Source organism: Heloderma suspectum, chromosome 14 (assembly GCF_057233095.1).
Source record: "Heloderma suspectum isolate Gila_16-S chromosome 14, 16-S_ref, whole genome shotgun sequence".
NCBI lineage: Eukaryota > Metazoa > Chordata > Lepidosauria > Squamata > Helodermatidae > Heloderma > Heloderma suspectum.
The window spans coordinates 11,077,066-11,095,178 of NC_139471.1; the positions used below are offsets into that span (position 1 = coordinate 11,077,066).

Consider the following 18,113-nt stretch of genomic DNA (forward strand, 5'->3'; position numbering starts at 1 on the left):
GAGACTGAGGCTTGGTCTCTTAAAGGTCCCTGGCCTGTTTTAGCAATCTCAGGCTGTGACAATGTGGGAGTGGCTGGGGTATGCTACTGTCCTTGTGGCCTGAGTCCTCAGAGTAATGCAACCCTGTCTGGAGGCAGAAGAGCTAACCCCTGGGGTCTTTCTGGTGAACTGGGTCCTGGGGAGATAGAAGCCTTGTAATGCCTTTCTGTAGCCAAGATGCCTTCTTGAACCATTAACTCTTGGGATTCCTCGGACAGTGGGTCAGGGTCCTCTGAGAATGAGGGTTCGGGGTCTCAGTCCATTATGAGGTTGTAGCTTTGTATATAGTCTTGGGGGTGTGCAGTCTATCAGGTTTTAACAAATTAATCATTTAAACAAATGAATGAATCATCAATAGCGGTATAAACTAATATAGTACATAAATACATTCAATATAAAATACACACCAACATACATATAAAGCCTTGCTAGTGATACAAATAGATGTAATTCTTCATCTGTTGACTTCCTCATCATTGATTTGGGAGTTAAGGTGTAGTTAAAATATGATTAAACTGCTACAAAAGTGCAGTTAAAGTGCAATCAAAGTCTACTTAAAGTGCAATTAAACTGCAATTAAAGTTTTAAACATCTAAGTACATTGGTAATAAAATACAATCAAATGCAATTTAAAGGAATAAACATAAAACTACCTTTTCACTATCTAAGTTCATTAAATCTTTGCCTAATATATACTCTTCACATCATATTTTTATTCACATAACATTAAATGAATTATAGCAATTAATATCTAGATTATGAGCTGGATGCAGGTGTAGGGTCCTTCCAAATGGAGATAAGAAAAAAGATTGGAAAATGGTGTGAAAACATGGGAGGGTTATGAGTAGAAGACATCATCTCGACACACGTACACCCGAAATTCCGTGGATGAGGCAGGGTGATGGTTTGATAAAAGCCCAGTGCTGGCTTCAGGTTTTGGGGGACCCTCGGGCAATATATCTTGGATGCGTCCCCTCCCTCAGTGAGTCTCCCTTCTCACTACCATTGTTACCAGCTGCTCTTCCTCCTCCTCCTCCTCTTCCTCTTGCTTGACAAACAGAGAGCCAGGGGGCAAGTAGGCCGTGGCATCTCCTGCTCCTCCTTCTCACCACCACTGCCGTTAACTAGGGCAGAGTGAGAGGCAGGGGAACAAGCAGGTTGCCACGATGAAGAGGAGGAGCAACTCCAGGGGGCTTTTGTCAGTGGGGCCTTTCTAGGGTGTGGGCCCTCATCAGGTGCTCAACCATGCCTACCCTTGACACCACCACTATAAAAGACTCATCTGGAAGAAGGGGTGTACGCAAATTTTGTTTTTGTTCACAAAACATGCAAGCATTGCCTGTTCAAAGCTCTGAACAGGAGCGCAAGCACATGTCTGCCAGAAATATTCCCAAATTGTCGAACCTGCACTCGCGTTCATGTCGTTCCTGACTCCCAGTTCGATTTGCGGAAATTTCCGAATTTGTGCAAATTTCCTCTGTAGGCTGAATCAGCCCCGCTTCAGCCTATGGGGGAAATTTGTGCAAATTTGGGGGAATTTGTGCAAATCTCCCATTCGATCACTGCTTTGTTTCAGGCACGAGACAGGCGGCAAGACGGTGTCCTATCTCAAACATCGCTCATTCGCCCATTCATACCTGGAAGCACCCTTAGTCTTCCTTAGAATAGACCCATTGAAATCAATGGAGCCAACTTAAGCCCCATTGATTTCAATGGATCTACTCTAAGCACGACTTTATCTGGAACCAACCCTTCATCTTCCATTCATATAATGGATGAATGGAGACCAGTTCATGTGAAACTTCCCCTTTCTTTCCTGCTGCCTCTCAGCCGAATACATCCAGTCCTTTTCACCATCAGGAAAGAAAGAGAAAATAAAGCAGAATAACATTTAATAGGGATAAATGCCAAGTTCTGCACCTAGGAAAAAGAAACCAAATATACAGTTACACTTGGCTCAACAACACTACAAGCGAGAAGGAGCTTGGAATTGTTGCAGATCACAAGCTGAATAAAAAATGAGCCAACAATGTGATGTGGCTGCAAAAAAAGGCAAATGCTCTTTTGGGCTGCATGAATACAAGCATAGCTTCCAAATCCCAAGAAGTAGTAGTTCCCCTCTACTCAGTACTGGTTAGGCCTCATGTGGAGTACTGTGTCCAGTTCTGGGCACCACACTTTAAGAAGGATGCAGACAAACTGGAGAGGGTTCAGAGGAGGGCAACAAAGATGATCAGGGGACTGGAACCAAAGCCCTGTGAGGAGAGACTGAAAGAATGGGGCATGTTTAGCCTTGAGAAGAGAAGACTGAGGGGAGATAGGATAGCGCTTTTCAAGAACTTGAAAGGCTGTCACAGAGAAGAAGGCCAGGATCTCTTCTCGATCACCCCAAAGTGCAGGACACGGAATAATGGGCTCAAGCTGCAGGAAGCCAGATTCTGGCTGAACATCAGAAGAAAATTCCGACTGTTAGAGCAATACGACAATGGAACCGATTACCTAGGGAGGTGGTGGGCTCTCCCACGCTGGAGGCATTCAAGACGAGGCTGGACAGCCATCTGTCAGAGATGCTCTGACTTGGATTCCTGAATTGAGCAGGGGGTTGGACTCAATGGTCTTATAGGCCCCTTCCAACCCTACTATTCTATAGTTCTATGATTTCTTTAGAGTTTCAAGTGGCTTTTACAGCTAGAAACCCTTGAACATTTTGAATGAGGTTTGGAAGGTATTGCAAATGGAATCAGAAAAGCAGCCTGCTCCCAGGGGAGAAACAAGGGGGCGGGAAGGTATTTCCTGGTTGCCTCATTCCAAACATGCCTCCTTCTGCCCTCTTATGTTGCTTTTGATTCTCTGCAAGTTAGCTACAGTGCTGAAACTAAGGGTGGCTGAATCCACCAGTTTCAGGTTCTCATGCCTTCCATTTTTTAAAATCTCAAGCTCTTTCTCTCCTGAATATGAAGAATTTAAAAAATTCTGATCAAAAACATCCTAAAAACAAACTTCTCACCCACCTGCCCCAGCCAAATTCAGTAAGCAGAGCTGTTCCCAGCATGGAGAGAACTGTAATATACCCACCCAGTAATGTATAGCTAATAAAGATTAGGAGTCTTTCAGCAGAAAAAAAGCGGTGGGATCCCGAATTCAGCATCAGAAACATGGTTGAATACACAGGGATTCAAACCCAGTCTTTGAAGTTCTGTGGTATACCTCCCCAACGTGGTGCTTTCCGGATGCTTTAGATTACAACTCCCACAATTCCTTACCACTAGCTATTCTTACTAGGCCCATTCTGACTAGCTGAAGTCCAAAATAATTGGAGGGCATCAGTTTGGGGAAGGGTGATTTACACACTCAAAGGGCAACGTCCAATAGTGACGTTCTGCAAATGCAAACAGCACAAGCTGAGCTCCACTGAAACTTTCTGTTGCACAACCAGTTGCCTGTTACTCTAGAGCAACCGACTGCACAGCGAGTTGCAGGATGGGTTAGGGCAAAAGATATAGGATCAGGTTCGAGAAACATCTTTTCCAATCACCAGTAGACTGACACAGGAGACGATCTTTTGCTGAAAAAAAATCTGCAGACTTTTTTCTGCAGTATGAACTTATATGTTATTCTTAGTAAATAAGCAGGTTTTATACAGTTTTTATAAGAAGATTATATATGCATAAGCCCCTATGGCAATTTGTATTTCAGTAATGTTTTAATTATGTGTGTTGTCCTATTTGAGATTTTTATTACCATTAATGTTTGAAGAAGGCCTAAAAATAAGAAAAAGGCCGAAATGCATTGGGCTTCCTACTATATATACATATGTGCGCATCCTGAGAACCTGTTTCTCTTCTTTATGGTTTGCAGAGGGGGGAAAACACGTTGCACATGAGTTAGGCAAAACCGCTTGCCCAAACGTAACTTTAGTTGGATTTGTCTTCTGTGCATAGTTCAGCACCTAGTTTCTGCTAGGGCAACATCATTTCCACTAACAGGAAGACACAGCTGGATACTGCCCGAACACCTGGGCCTGGATGGAAAAATCCAGCAGAAGCTGATGACTCTGATATCATTGGGGCTGTGAATCCAATCTGGGTTTCAGTCAGAACCAGCCAGAACTCCACAGGAGCTATCCAAAATGCTGGACCTACGTTGGGGCTTGGGTGCAGCACTTTCGATAGATCCTTTAGAGTTCTGGCTGGTTCTGATTGAAACCCAGAGTGGATTCACATACACACACACCCCAATGACATCAGAGCCACCAGCATCCACTGGACAAATCTATCAGTTCTGGTTTCTCCCGCATTAGACTTTTTTAAAAAAAAAATCTCAAGTTCTTTTTGCCCCATATATAGAGAAATTTGCAAATTTTGGGAAATCCTTGTCAAAGCCAAACTAAAACAAAATCCCCACCCATCCCAAACTGAAACAATACACCAGAGTAAAAGGAGGAGAACAAGAGTGCTGTAATAGAAGCACAGCCTGGCTGGACCGCACTGGATTTATCAGTCTCTACTGCCTCAGGCGGCTGGAACTTGTTAACTTCCAAATAGGCCACCCCCGGAGGCAATGACCCCACAGCTGCCCCACACACGGTGTCTTGGGATTAGGGGTCAGGGTAAAGTCTAAGCAAAGAGGGACAAAAACACAGTGGAGCTTGATATATGTTTCACCTCTCAAACTTTCCTTCACTTCTCTTCCCTCAATGAGAACAATACATTTCATTCATTTTCGACATACAGTCGAGGGGTTTAAAATAACATGATATATCAGCATAATACGGCCTCCCCCGACCTCGTGCCTCCAGATGTTTTGGACTTCAGCTCCAGTCAGGCCCAGCCAGCATGGCCAATGGTCAGGAATGCTATGAGCTGTAGTCCAAAACATCTGGAGGGCACCAGGTTGAGGAATTCTGAAGATGGGAGCTGGGGGTTTTCAGATGATCCCCACCCCATGCATTGAAAGAACAGTGAAGGAGATCATACTGGCAGAGGTGAGGACCAAATGGATGTAGGCCAACACCGACAGCTTTAGATCAACGTACATCTTTCCTACATACATGATGGATACAAGATTGTATTCACAATCAATTGAAAAACACATCAGTGGACACAGGAAGCTGCCTTCTACTCAGTCAGACCCTTGGTCTATCTAGCTAAGTGGTGTCTCCACATGGAGTGCAGAAAATTCTGGCCAAGTCCAAATCCAGCCCTCTAGGCATTCCAATCATGCCCTCTGGGATTCTCCAGAAAGCCATGCCCTTTTCCCTGGCTCCACCCCCTTTCCCACAACCACCTATCTTTGGGTGGTTTCCCGGTTTCTGAGCAGTCTTTTCCCCATTCTAGAAAGTTGTAATGCCACTTCTCATCCTCTCCCTTTAGCTTTCAGCTAAAATATGCTGGTGTGTTTGATATTTTGGCTCTGCCCCTTTTACCCTTGGCCCCGCCCAGCCCTGGAACGCGGCCCCCAGGAGCTTCTCTGAAATGGAGTTTGGCCCTCTGGCTGAAAGCGGTTCTGCCCCACCTCAGTGTAGACTCTGCACTGATTGGCAGCCCCTCTCCAGGGGCTCAGGCCAGAGTCTGTCTGGAGATGCCAGGAGTTTGGACCTGGGAACCTTTAGGCATGCAAAGCAGGTGCTCTAGCACTGAGTTGCCACCCAACAATTGGGATTTAAATAATAATAATAATAATAATAGCAACAACAACAACAATAATAATAGACAATGCAAGACTGAAGACAGCCTACCCTGCTTTAGAAGAGGTCCATATTGTAGGAGGAACCCTAAAACTAAAGGGGTACATCTTTGCCTCTTGCGGGTCTCTCCTAGGTGTCTTCGAGGTCTCTCCTATTTATTATTAGTAGTAATATATAAGTCTGGAGACAACCCACGCTGCTTTAGAAGAGGTCCATAGTGTAGGAGGAAACCTAAAACTATGTCTTCACCTCTTAGGGGCCTCTCATAGGTGTCTTCAGGGTCTCTCCTATTTATTATTATTATTATTATTATTAATAGTAATAATAATAATAATAAACAATACAAGACTGAAGACAACCCACGCTGCTCTAGAAGAGGTCCATAGTGTAGGAGGAAACCTAAAACTATGTCTTCACCTCTTAGGGGCCTCTTCTAGGTGTCTTCAGGGTCTCTCCTATTTATTATTATTATTATTAATAATAATAATAATAATAAACAATAAAAGACTGAAGACAACCCAACCTGCTTTAGAAGAGGTCCATATTGTAGGAGGAACCCTAAAACTAAAGGGGTACGTCTTTGCCTCTTGCGGGTCTCTCCTAGGTGTCTTCAAAGTCTCTCCTATTTATTATTAGTAGTAATATATAAGTCTGAAGACAACCCGCGCTGCTTTAGAAGAGGTCCATAGTGTAGGAGAAACCCTAAAACTATGTCTTCACCTCTTAGGGGCCTCTCATAGGTGTCTTCAGGGTCTCTCCTATTTATTATTATTATTATTAATAATAATAATAATAATAATAAACAATACAAGACTGAAGACAACCCACGCTGCTTTAGAAGAGGTCCATAGTGTAGGAGGAACCCTAAAACTATGTCTTCACCTCTTAGGGGCCTCTTCTAGGTTTCTTCAGGGTCTCTCCTATTTATTATTATTATTAATAATAATAATAATAATAATAAACAATACAAGACTGAAGACAACCCAACCTGCTTTAGAAGAGGTCCATATTGTAGGAGGAACCCTAAAACTAAAGGGGTACATCTTTGCCTCTTGGGGGTCTCTCCTAGGTGCAAGTGTAATGGCCATGCCAGCAAATGCATCCTGAATGAAGAAGATGAGCTGGTGTGTCTCTGTGAGCACAATACCACCGGCGTGGACTGCGACTCATGCCAGCCATTTTATCAGGACCGCCCATGGGCGCGAGGCACCGCCAAGTCTGCCAACGAGTGTCTCCGTAAGTAACACGTTGCCTTCCTGCAGCGGGGAAAGGGAGCGGGGGCGGTTGGTTGCAGCTAACGCTCTTCCACTCCATCAGTTTTTGGCTCTTTACGGGGAGGGGCAAAAGAGAAATGTGCCTGAAGACCGGGAGGGAGGGGACAAAATTTCCAGGACGTTGGCTAGGTGCAGGTGGCTTGGTCATTTTTTCAGAGGGGCTGGCTGTGGGAGGGGTATCCCTTTCTCTCCATGTCTTCCCTGACACGTGGAGGTAAGGTGGGGATGGCTTATCTTTAAATGAGCTGGCCAAGGGGGTAGACTTCTTTGTCTTCTTCCTCTTTGTCATCATCTTTGTCATCTTTTTTGTCTTCATCGTCTTCTTTGTCTTTGTCTTAATCTTCAACTTCTTCATCGTCGTCTTTGTCTTTGTTTTCTTCTTCATCCTCTTCGTCACTTAAAAAAAAGAGTCACAGTAGCTCCTGAAGATAATATGATGATTTATATGCCTTTCTAAAAAATGGGGGGGGGGAGAGACTCAAGGTGACTTACACTAGAATTAAAATGTGTGAAACTTTAAAAAGCTACAACAATTACCCATTAACATACAACCACCCCATAAAAACAATTAAAAATATCAGTGATACCCATAAACAATTCGATGCATTCAACAGCCCATCGTGTGCCTGGGGATAGAGGAAACCTGGCACCAAAAAGATGACAATGTTGACACCAGGCAGCCCCCTGCTGGGGAAAATATTCCATAACTGAGAGGCCACCACCAAAAAGGCCCGCTCCCTTGTTGCCATCTTCCAAAGCTCACTCAGAGGAGGCACTCCAAGGAGGGTATGTTAATCATAGGGTAGGCATAGGTTGATAGAGGGAGAGGGCCTCTGTTAGCTATTGTGATCCCAAGCTGTATAAGGGGGAAATTAACAAATGCCTATACATTTTTACTTGGGGATAGAATTGGGCTGAAATTTGCAGGTGTAGTAGCCCCTTTTGAGGAAATGAAGTCTGCCAAATTTTGGAGAAATAGGTGCATGGAAGCTATGCTAGGCACCTTCAAATGTTGGGGGGGATTGTGTGTTTTCTTTAATTCATATCCTTTCCTGTGGTTTTGTGGAGCAATTTGCCAGAACATGACATACGATATAAACATACAATATAGAGGTGCCCCTAGGTAAGTTCCCTGTAAAACCTCAGAAGGTACAAGGGGTTAGGGAATTATGAATAAAAACAGTGCTCGAACTTACAATTCACCGAAAGCAAACATGCCAAACTGATCAGGACAGAAGTGGCCGTGGGTATATTCTTTCCACAACTATCCCAAAAGCACTATGATTGGAAGTCAAAGGAGAGCCCCGGTAAAATCATTCCATGACTGGAAGTGAGAACTGTCAGTCATACAACTACCCCTCCCCACCTCCCACCTCCTCTCTGCCTGGCATTTCCCGTTCATGGAGAGATTGTGGGGCAGGGGGCATTTCCCATTTATGGCATTTCCCATTCATGGTGAGATTGTGGGGCAGGGGGCATTTCCCATTTATGGCATTTCCCATTCATGGCGAGATTGTGGGGCAGGGGGCATTTCCCATTTATGGCATTTCCCGTTCATGGCGAGATTGTGGGGCAGGGGGCATTTCCCATTTATGGCGAGATTGTGGGGCAGGGGGCATTTCCCATTTATGGTATTTCCCATTCATTGTGAGATTGTGGGGCAGGGGGCATTTCCCATTTATGGCATTTCCCATTCATGGCGAGATTGTGGGACAGGGGGCATTTCCCATTTATGGCATTTCCCGTTCATGGCGAGATTGTGGGGCAGGAGGCATTTCCCATTTATGGCATTTCCCATTCATGGCGAGATTGTGGGGCAGGGGGCATTTCCCATTTATGGCATTTCCCGTTTATGGCGAGATTGTGGGGCAGGGGGCATTTCCCATTTATGGCATTTCCCGTTCATGGCGAGATTGTGGGGCAGGGGGCATTTCCCATTTATGGCATTTCCCGTTCATGGCGAGATTGTGGGGCAGGGGGCATTTCCCATTTATGGCATTTCCCGTTTATGGCGAGATTGTGGGGCAGGGGGCATTTCCCATTTATGGCATTTCCCGTTCATGGCGAGATTGTGGGGCAGGGGGCATTTCCCATTTATGGCACTTCCCCTTCTTGGAGAGATTGTGGGGCAGGGGGCAACTCCCATTTATGGCATTTCCCGTTTATGGCGAGATTGTGGGGCAGGGGGCATTTCCCATTTATGGCATTTCCCGTTCATGGCGAGATTGTGGGGCAGGGGGCATTTCCCATTTATGGCACTTCCCCTTCTTGGAGAGATTGTGGGGCAGGGGGCAACTCCCATTTGGGGCATTTCCCATTTATGGAGAGGTTGTGGGGGGCCCTACAAAGATGTATCTAGTTAGTAAGGTACATAAATAAAGACCTCCCTGCCCCGCCCCCTGCAAGCAATGCCTTAGAAGCCCTCCCAAGGTTCCAAAGCAGTGCCTTAGAGCAGCCCCACTTCGCCTTGGTCCACCAGGGTGGTCCGAATGTCTCCGAGGTGGAGGCCTTTGCCTCTGGCTCGTTGCTCATCGACAGGCCAAACTGGTACACTCAAAAAGCAGTATATAAATACTTAAAAGAAATAACAACGATCAATCACCTTCCAATACACAGGCAATACCTGTGTTGAATCAGACACTACACAGTATGGACATATGTCGAGGTATCAGTCACATGACCCGTTCTGCTCCAAAATTTCCAAAAACATCAACTTCGACTGATGGACTTCATCTGCATTTTTATCACTGTTGTTGTTTTTAATTGACCTAGTGCTGTCAGAACACATGGTGCTTCGGACCATATTGTTAGCAATTAAAATAACACCGGACAAGTCCCTGCCCCGAGGGGAATGCAGTCTAATGTCAGGCAACGACGTGTGTGAATCATCCCTGACCCGTATCCCCTCTGACCTCCCGCCTCAATGCTTTCTACCCAGCATGCAACTGTAGCGGCAGGTCAGATGAGTGTTTTTACGACTGGGAGCTGTTCCGGGGCACGGGGCATGGTGGACACTGCCGGAACTGCCGGGGTAACACCGACGGGCCGCACTGCAACCGCTGCCGCCAGAACTTCTACCGCTGGGACGTCCAGTCGGCATGTCAGCCCTGCAACTGTAACCCAGCAGGTAGGGCAATTTTTGAGGTGTGGCAAGGTATCACAGGGCTCCCAGCTACCTTCAAATGGAAGGGGCCGTAGCTCCATGGTGGAGCCCCTGCTTTGCATGCAGAAAGTCCCAGGTTCGATCCCCGGCATCTCCGGGTACAACTGGAAGAACACCTGCCTGAAACTCTGGAGTCTGTGGTAGAGTGGCCGCACTTACCTCCAGGTCTGGAGGAGTTCCCACGGGACCAAACCTGGTTCCCATGGGACAAGACCAGACCTCCGGGTCTGGAGGAGTTCCCACGGGACGGCTCTCTGGCTCTTTGAATGACCCAATATGCTAACGGCAACTGCCGTTAGCCTATTGCACAGAAAAATACAGCCTTAAATGGCGTATTGTACTACATTTGCGGGCGTAAAGCACTGACTATGACCTAAATACAGTGGTAAACAGCTGCAACTTAGGTCAAAGTCAGTATTTGAGGGGTTCGTACATCAGTAGGTCTGACTCAGTATAAGGGAGCTTCCCATGTTCCTACGTTCCCTTGAGAGTTCCCCAAGACTCACTCTAGATCTGGGGGTCTCCAATGCAGCTCTTATGGGCACCACTGTGCCAATACCATACCTACCAAGCTATTTTCCCCCTTTGCAAATGAATGGAGCTGTCCCCCCATCTGCTTGTACTGGGCTAGAGACGGACCAAGGTTCTGACTCAGTGAGCTTTTTTGCACAACGCTGTTAATCCACTCTATCTCGTTTCAGTTTTGTCACAAAACTGAGATACAAGCACTACACAAAGAGGGTTTCCTTTCCCACTTTTCCACTATCTAACCTCTAGGTGGCACTGTGGTATAACAGAATAGCACCATTACACAAGCGGAAAAAGCATTCACTTTCACAAATAATACTGCATACTCCCTGCCCTAAAATAAAACACGCCAAAAGTGCTGTTTAAAAACAGAAGCGAAACTGGAGGGTCACAATATCTAAAGAACCAGCAAACAACCATGATATGTCATAAAGATTGTAAGCCTGAGGGCAGGGGCTGTCTTCTTTGTCACTGATCTTGTGGAAGTCGTCATGGGATCCTTTTCAGGTGAAGTATAGTGTGAAAATACTTTAAATAAAAACAAAGAAACTGGATTTTTTTGAGATAAATGTATCTTTGCCACCCTGCAACACCCCCCTGCTACTCATAACATCTAGAACAGGGGTGTTGAACCTCCAGCCCTCCTGTGGAGCTCAAATGGCTACACACCCTTTCCCTCAACCACAATCATTTGGTTATTTCCCAGCTTTTGGATCTCTCCTCGCCCCTTCTAAAATGTTGAAATGCCTCTCCTAAGGCCTAGTTACAGCAATAAGGGCTTTAAGCTAAAATATGCTGGCAGTTTTGGTTTTATGGCCCCACCCCTTTTGCTTTGGGCTCCACCCACCACTGGAATGCAGCCTCTGAAAGCTGCTCCAGAATAGAATTCCTCTCTCAGGCTGAAAGAGGTTCTACACCCATATTCTCGCCACCAGCCAGAAGCCAGCCAGTCCAGTCAGCTGCTGTATGTGTAATGAGTGGAGGACACCGTCTTGTCCTTCACCTCAGGTGGCAAAATTTCCCCACCAGCCTCTTTTTGCCACTTCTGTCTTCTCAGGCTCCTTGAATCCCCAGTGTGACAGCTCCGGGGCTTGTGAGTGCAAAGCCACTGTGGTGGGCTGGAAGTGTGAGCGGTGCAGAGATGGATTCCACTCCCTCAGCGAAGGCGGGTGCAGGTGAGAGCACCGGACCATTCTGGAACTTTCGGTGGGAGCAAGGGGGGCCCTACCATTTGGCAGAGTGAGGCAACTGCCTCAGGCTGTCAGGAGCAAGGCAGGACCAAGACATGTTGCTGCCTGAGGCAAAGGACAATATGGCACTCCTTCCCTATCCCGTGTACAGAAGCTGGCTGGATTGGCAGTTGAAACTTACTTGCGATGAGATCGTATCCTCCGCCACAACTGAGGCGGCAGGCTGGTTCAGGGGGCCCAGGACAGGTTGTGTGGCAGACACAGTTCTGTCCTCCAGGAGAAGGGAACAGCTGTCACGTTGAGGAGAAATAGCCAGGAGGCTGCTACTGCTGACCCCCAGAATCTGCCGCCTGAGGCAATCACTTCACTCCGCCTAATGGTAGGGCCAGCCCTGGTCAGAGAGAAGCATTAGCTGTCCCCCAGGCATCCTCCTGAACCACTCCTCAGCCTCTCACCAGGCATTCCCCACCTCCTGGGCCAGCACCGCAGGCAGAAGAGAGACAGCAAGCCGCGCACTCCATCAGGCCTTGTGCATGTGCATGAGCCTCTCATGCGCTGCACACTGGTGTCACCACTGCTGCAATGCACAGCATTAGAGTGGGGAGCAAGCAGGTGCCAGACGGAGCGGGGAGTGAGCAGAAGCAAGGTTGCGGGAGGCAGCAGTGTCCCACTGTCAATGTTGAAGTAACGCTCAGTTGCCACTCCAGTCAGCTTCTGTATATGTAATGGGGGTGGGGGCATCTTCTTGTCTTTAACCTCAGGCAGCAAAATGTCTTGAGTCAGCCATAGGTGGGAGTCTTCAGCTGCGCGGTCCAGAGCAGGGTTTACACCTAGGGCTGCCATCAAATGTCGGTACGGTTGGGCACCTGCTAAGGGCCCACAGCCTAGTAGGGCCCCACTGACAAGACCCCCTGGACTTGTTCCTCCTCTTCCCTTGCTTGTTCACCTGCCTCTCGCTCTGGCCCAGACAACACTGGTGGTGAGAAAGACAAGAAGGAGATGTCGCGGGCCCCGTGCTCACTGGCCCTCTGCCTGCCAAGCAAGCAAGCGGGGGCCGTGATGAGGAAGAGGAGGAGGAACAGCTGGTGACAGTGGCAGCGAGAAGGCCGACTCACTGAGGGAGGGGGCCCAGGGAGGGTGTCTTGCCCAAGGGCCCTCCAAAACCCAGAGCTGGCCCTGGTTACGCCACACACGACTTCCTCGGAAAAATGTCTTCTGAGAAACTGTGGCTCAGCTCTAACCCTAACGGCAACACAGCTGCTCATTCCCTTTGGCTCCTCTTTCACAGGCCTTGCGCTTGCAATGCAGCTGGTAGTGTGGGCACGTGTGACCCTAATACAGGACGCTGCACATGCAAGGAGAAGGTGGAAGGATACCTGTGTAACAGGTGAGTGAAATGTCTGAGTTTGTATCCATGCCCTGTGAACGGGACCTCTTTCCCCTTAGCTCTACTGCTCTCACCCCTATTCAAATTTACACTTTGGGCTCCTTGGGGCAGGGATCTATGTCATGTTCTGTGTTTACCTGAGGCTCACAGGAGTAGCTTGTAGCATCTGACAGCAGTCCGATCAAGGCAGGGAGTCCAATCTTGATGTGCTTCGTGTTGGAGCAACGTACAGACAACCCTGTCTGGCCTCCGTCCCCGCTCAGAGCTTTCTGTGATGCTGATCTCTTCCCATCTTGCTTTCCTGAAAAACCTGAGCTAAACATCTGACCCATTGCAGAATCCAGCAACCTAGGCTATAGCACAGAGCATCAACAGAACCCATGTTGTGAGGATAACATGGAGAAGAAGAAGAGGGACCATGAAAGCTGCCCGGGGCTCCTTACAAGAGGAGGAAAAGTGGGGGCTACAGTTACAAGATGGGGGATACGTGGCTCAACAACACTACAAGCGAGAAGGATCTTGGAACTGTTGTAGAACACAAGCTGAATATGAGCCAACAATGTGATGTAGCTGCAAAAAAGGCAAATGCTATTTTGGGCTGCATTAATAGAAGCATAGCTTCCAAATCCCGGGAAATACTAGTTCCCCTCTACTCAGCACTGGTTAGGCCTCATCTGGAGTACTGTGTCCAGTTCTGGGTACCGCACTTTAAGAAGGATGCAGACAAACTGGAGAGGGTTCAGAGGAGGGCAACAAAGATGATCAGGGGACTGGAAACAAAGCCCTATGAGGAGAGACTGAAAGAACGGGGCATGTTTAGCCTTGAGAAGAGAAGACTGGGGGGAGAAAGAATAGTGGTCTTCAAGGACTTGAAAGGTGGTCACAGAGAGGAAGGCCAGGATCTCTTCTCCATCATCCCAGAGTGCAGGACACGGAATCATGGGCTCAAGTGACAGGAAGCCAGATTCCGGCTGAACATCAGGGAAAACTTCCTGACTGTTAGAGCAATACGACAATGGAACCAGTTCCCTGGGGAGGTGGTGGGCTTTCCCACACTGGAGGCATTCAAGACGAGGCTGGACAGCCATCTGTCGGGGATGCTCCAACTTGGATTCCTGCATTGAGCATTGATGGTCTTGTAGGACCCTTCCAACCCTACTATTCCATGATCCTATTATTTTGTAATTCTATGTCATAACCAATTAAAACAATACATTCTAAATAAAAATTGGTCTCTTCCATGAGGCTGCCTGACATACATCTTTTGTTGTTCAGGTGCCAGCCCGGGAGCTTCAACCTACAGCTTCATAACCCCACCGGCTGCACCGGCTGTTTCTGCTATGGCCATTCAGCAGCATGCACAGCAGCCCCAGAGTACGGGGTTCATGACATCTTCTCTGACTTCAACCAAGGTAGCTGGGAAAGATTTCTATCGGTATATGTACTAGGGGTATGGGAGAATTTTGTTCGTGTTCACAAAGCACGTGAACGTGTCCCGTTTGCAACCCTGAATGCGAACAGGGGTGCAATTCTCGGGAAATATTTGCCCGTTCCTGAGCCTGCATTTGCAAGTGTGCACTTCCAAAAATCCACACTTCCAAAAATGTGCATTCTCCCCCCCCCCAAAAAAATCTGCAATTTCTGCTTTAGCCTGCAGGTGAAAGGGGCATATTTTGGATGCAAGTGTTTCCCAAACAAAAATGTGCATTTCTCCTGATTGGAAAACAGAGAGAACATGAATGAGGCAAACTGAGATCCGAGGAGGAATTCAGACAACCTTAATAAGCTCAAGCATCACTTGTTCGCCCTTCCCTAATATCTAGGGATGTATGTTGCTGGGAAACCCTTTTTTTTTTTCTTTTGCTCAACAGAGTTCCGCAGAGTGTACAACTTGCTTTGCATCGGCAAGCTGAGCTGTGGGTGGTTCCCCGAATCTGGGAATGTTTTTATGCAATGGGGGGGGGTGTTCTGCAATTTGTACAACGTGCACAAATTCAGCCATAATTTGTGCGAACTGCAGAACCTTAAAAAAAATGCCCAGAATTCCCAGAAAATCCGCAAAGTGGCCCAGCTCACTGCAAATCACGTTGGGCGCTGCAGTGGGAAGGAAAATGAAGTCCGGGGGGCCAAGCCTAGGAAAACCTGGCAAACTCCATCCCAAAATGGATTTTTCTGACACCCCTACCAGTATCTGTAGTGCAAAGCGTGTATACACACACACACACACACACACACACACATTTCTACCACTTTCACAGCCACTGCTGCCCCCGCAGCTTCCAGGGAATTGTAGTTTGGTCAGAGTGCCATGATCCAACACATCTGGAGGGGTCAGGTTGAGGAAGCCTGCCTTACACAGTCACCGCAAAGCCGAAGGACGCCAAGGAAAGGGAAAAGGCAGCTGTGTAAATCTGCTCTTAGAATTTGTTGAATTCTAAGCTGCACGTGGCCGGGCTACTTCATTCTGTCTGTCCAGCAGAGAAAAAGAGAAAGCACAGCTGGTGGGCCAAAGTAAATTCGTTGGGGTATGAAACCTTCACACTGACATCTACCTCCTGTTCTTCCTCGGGCACAGAGCTTTGTTCAGCATGGGTTCATTCCCCCATTGGGCAAAGACCTCTTTGAGAACCTCGCCTGGTGCTGATGAGCTCTCGGTCGGATCCTCTCCAACAGCCAGGAATCTGATGGGGCCAAAGCAATCTTGCAGCCCCATCTGTTGTGGAATACCTCCCTCTGCAGAGGGGTCCAAGAAACATCCGTTACACAACCCATCAACATCCACAGACACCCCGGCGGGCAAGAGCACCCGTGTTAATTATTCCCTGCATAACCATCTGGATTTGTTGACTGTTAATGTAGTGATTTGACCCTGCCAGAACTGTGTGTGTGTTTGTGTGTTGTTAAAATGTAGAGATGATATGAAACACCATCCTGTTCAAATCTGAAGTGATTATCATTAAAATAGAATGAGAGTCATCACATTAATGTTAATGTGTTCCCTGGGTTTGCATTGGAACTGGCCTTTATGCCATGTAATTGCTTACCATGTGAAAGCCAGATGGTTTTGGCTTGCCCACTTAAGGGCAACGTTTTAAAGTGCTTGGATAATTGTATTCTTTTTGTAATCCCATTTTGACATGTAGTTAAAGGTGCAATTTCATCAGCTCTCCATGAGGAAGAACGTGTGCCTTGCGCTAGGTCAGATTCAGAGCACTGGCCCATCTAGAGGATTGTTTTCCAGGGGGTTCAGCAAGAGCAGTGGGAAGTGGAGGGGGGACATGGGGGATCGCAGCTCCAGGACTCCTTCAGAGCAGGAGCAGTGATGGCTTCTGCTGGAGGATCGGGGTAATTGACAGGCCTTCCTTGCCACGCCAAGCGAATGCAGTGATAACGAGGCTTTCAAGTTCCATTGTTATTGATAACCAGTCCCCACGTGGACGCATTGGGAACTTTGGGAAAGTTTATATTCATTCATGTCAAGTTTTTGATCCTGCTCCTTAGCCAAAAAAAAGGCTTCCAGAGCAGCTTACGATCAATGAACAAAGAAGACAGTCCCTGTCTGCAGGTTTACAATCTAAAAATGACACCACACACAAGGAAAAGGGGAAGGAGAGGAAAGAGGGGGAGAAAAATAGATTCTCAGTGGACTGGTGGAAAGGGCCTGCTTTACCTCTCAACAAAGTTAAACTTTGTATATTATATTTTAATGTTTTGACTTCTGTAAACTGCCCAGAGAGCGTCGGCTATGGGGCGGTATAGAAATGTAATAAATAAATAAACAAATCATCATAAACTGGGGCAGTTTAAAGTTGAATGGGCACTGTCACAAAATGGCTGATCTAATCGTCCCACACTCCCTCCCAGCACAGAAGATCCACTTGCTCTAGTCACTTCTTTCTCTCTCTCTCTTCTAGGAGCACCCCCTCAAACTCTCCCAGCCACACACACCTTGCACTCCACACCCCAAACACACACACACAATCCCTCCCTGCTCCCCCACCCCACCTCATCCCATCCCACCTCATCCCATCCCATCCTATCCCATCTTCATCCCTATGTATGCAAGAGAAGAAAACCACAGTGTCAGCTGGGCTGACTTTCTCACATGCATGCTCTCTCTCTCTCTTTCTCTGCCTCTGCATATAATTGTTTGAACCAGGACCTGATGGCTGGAGAGCAGAAACGCCAGATGGGGAAGCCGTCCCACTCCACTGGGCTAGAGGAGAGATCTCCCTGGAGCAAGGCGAACAGAGCATGGCTGATTTTTTGGCCCCAGGTACGACATATGCAAACAAGAAGAGGTGATTATGTCCCCCCCCCCCTTCAAAGACCACTTTGTACATTCCAATTTATCATGCTGACCTACCAGTGGTGCAGACAGGTAATTTTAGACCCTGGACTTAGTGATCTGGGGGTGGGGGGTGGCCGTTAAACAGCCGTGCGATAACTTCAGTTGTGAAAGACATTGCTAACATGGCTAACAAACACACACTCTGCTTTACCATGGCTTCCACATTCCTGACAACGACATAGCCGTTGCCCATCTTGGCTGGGAATAATGGGAGTTGCACTCATAGAATCACAAAACCATAGAATAGTAGGGTTGGAAGGGGCCTATAAGACCATCAGGTGCATCCCCCTTGATCAATGCAGGAATCCAAGTCAGAGCACTCCAACGTTTCTAGCACGGTGCCACATTGGCGAAAGACGCTCTACCCTGTGCTCTCCTCCTCCTGAATTCTGGGCGAACAGGACAATCTCTAAGCTTAATAGGGCTGGGTGAAGTTCACCACCGCCGCCACCTTCCTTAGATCCTTTGTCGGGGACGTCCTTGGGGAGGGGGATA

At 47.4% G+C, this 18,113-nt stretch overlaps 1 protein-coding gene across 1 annotated transcript in view; it reads left to right on the forward strand.

The window, feature by feature from the left end:
* Nucleotides 1–18,113, forward strand: part of LAMC3 (laminin subunit gamma 3) — an 86,991-nt gene that overhangs the window by 18,898 nt on the left and 49,980 nt on the right. Inside the window, exons 4-9 of the mRNA XM_084821050.1 lie at nt 6,795–6,961; nt 9,938–10,126; nt 11,748–11,865; nt 13,169–13,267; nt 14,543–14,679; nt 17,427–17,543. Of these exons, the coding sequence (XP_084677176.1) occupies nt 6,795–6,961; nt 9,938–10,126; nt 11,748–11,865; nt 13,169–13,267; nt 14,543–14,679; nt 17,427–17,543 (827 nt within the window). The remainder of the gene's footprint in view (nt 1–6,794; nt 6,962–9,937; nt 10,127–11,747; nt 11,866–13,168; nt 13,268–14,542; nt 14,680–17,426; nt 17,544–18,113) is intronic.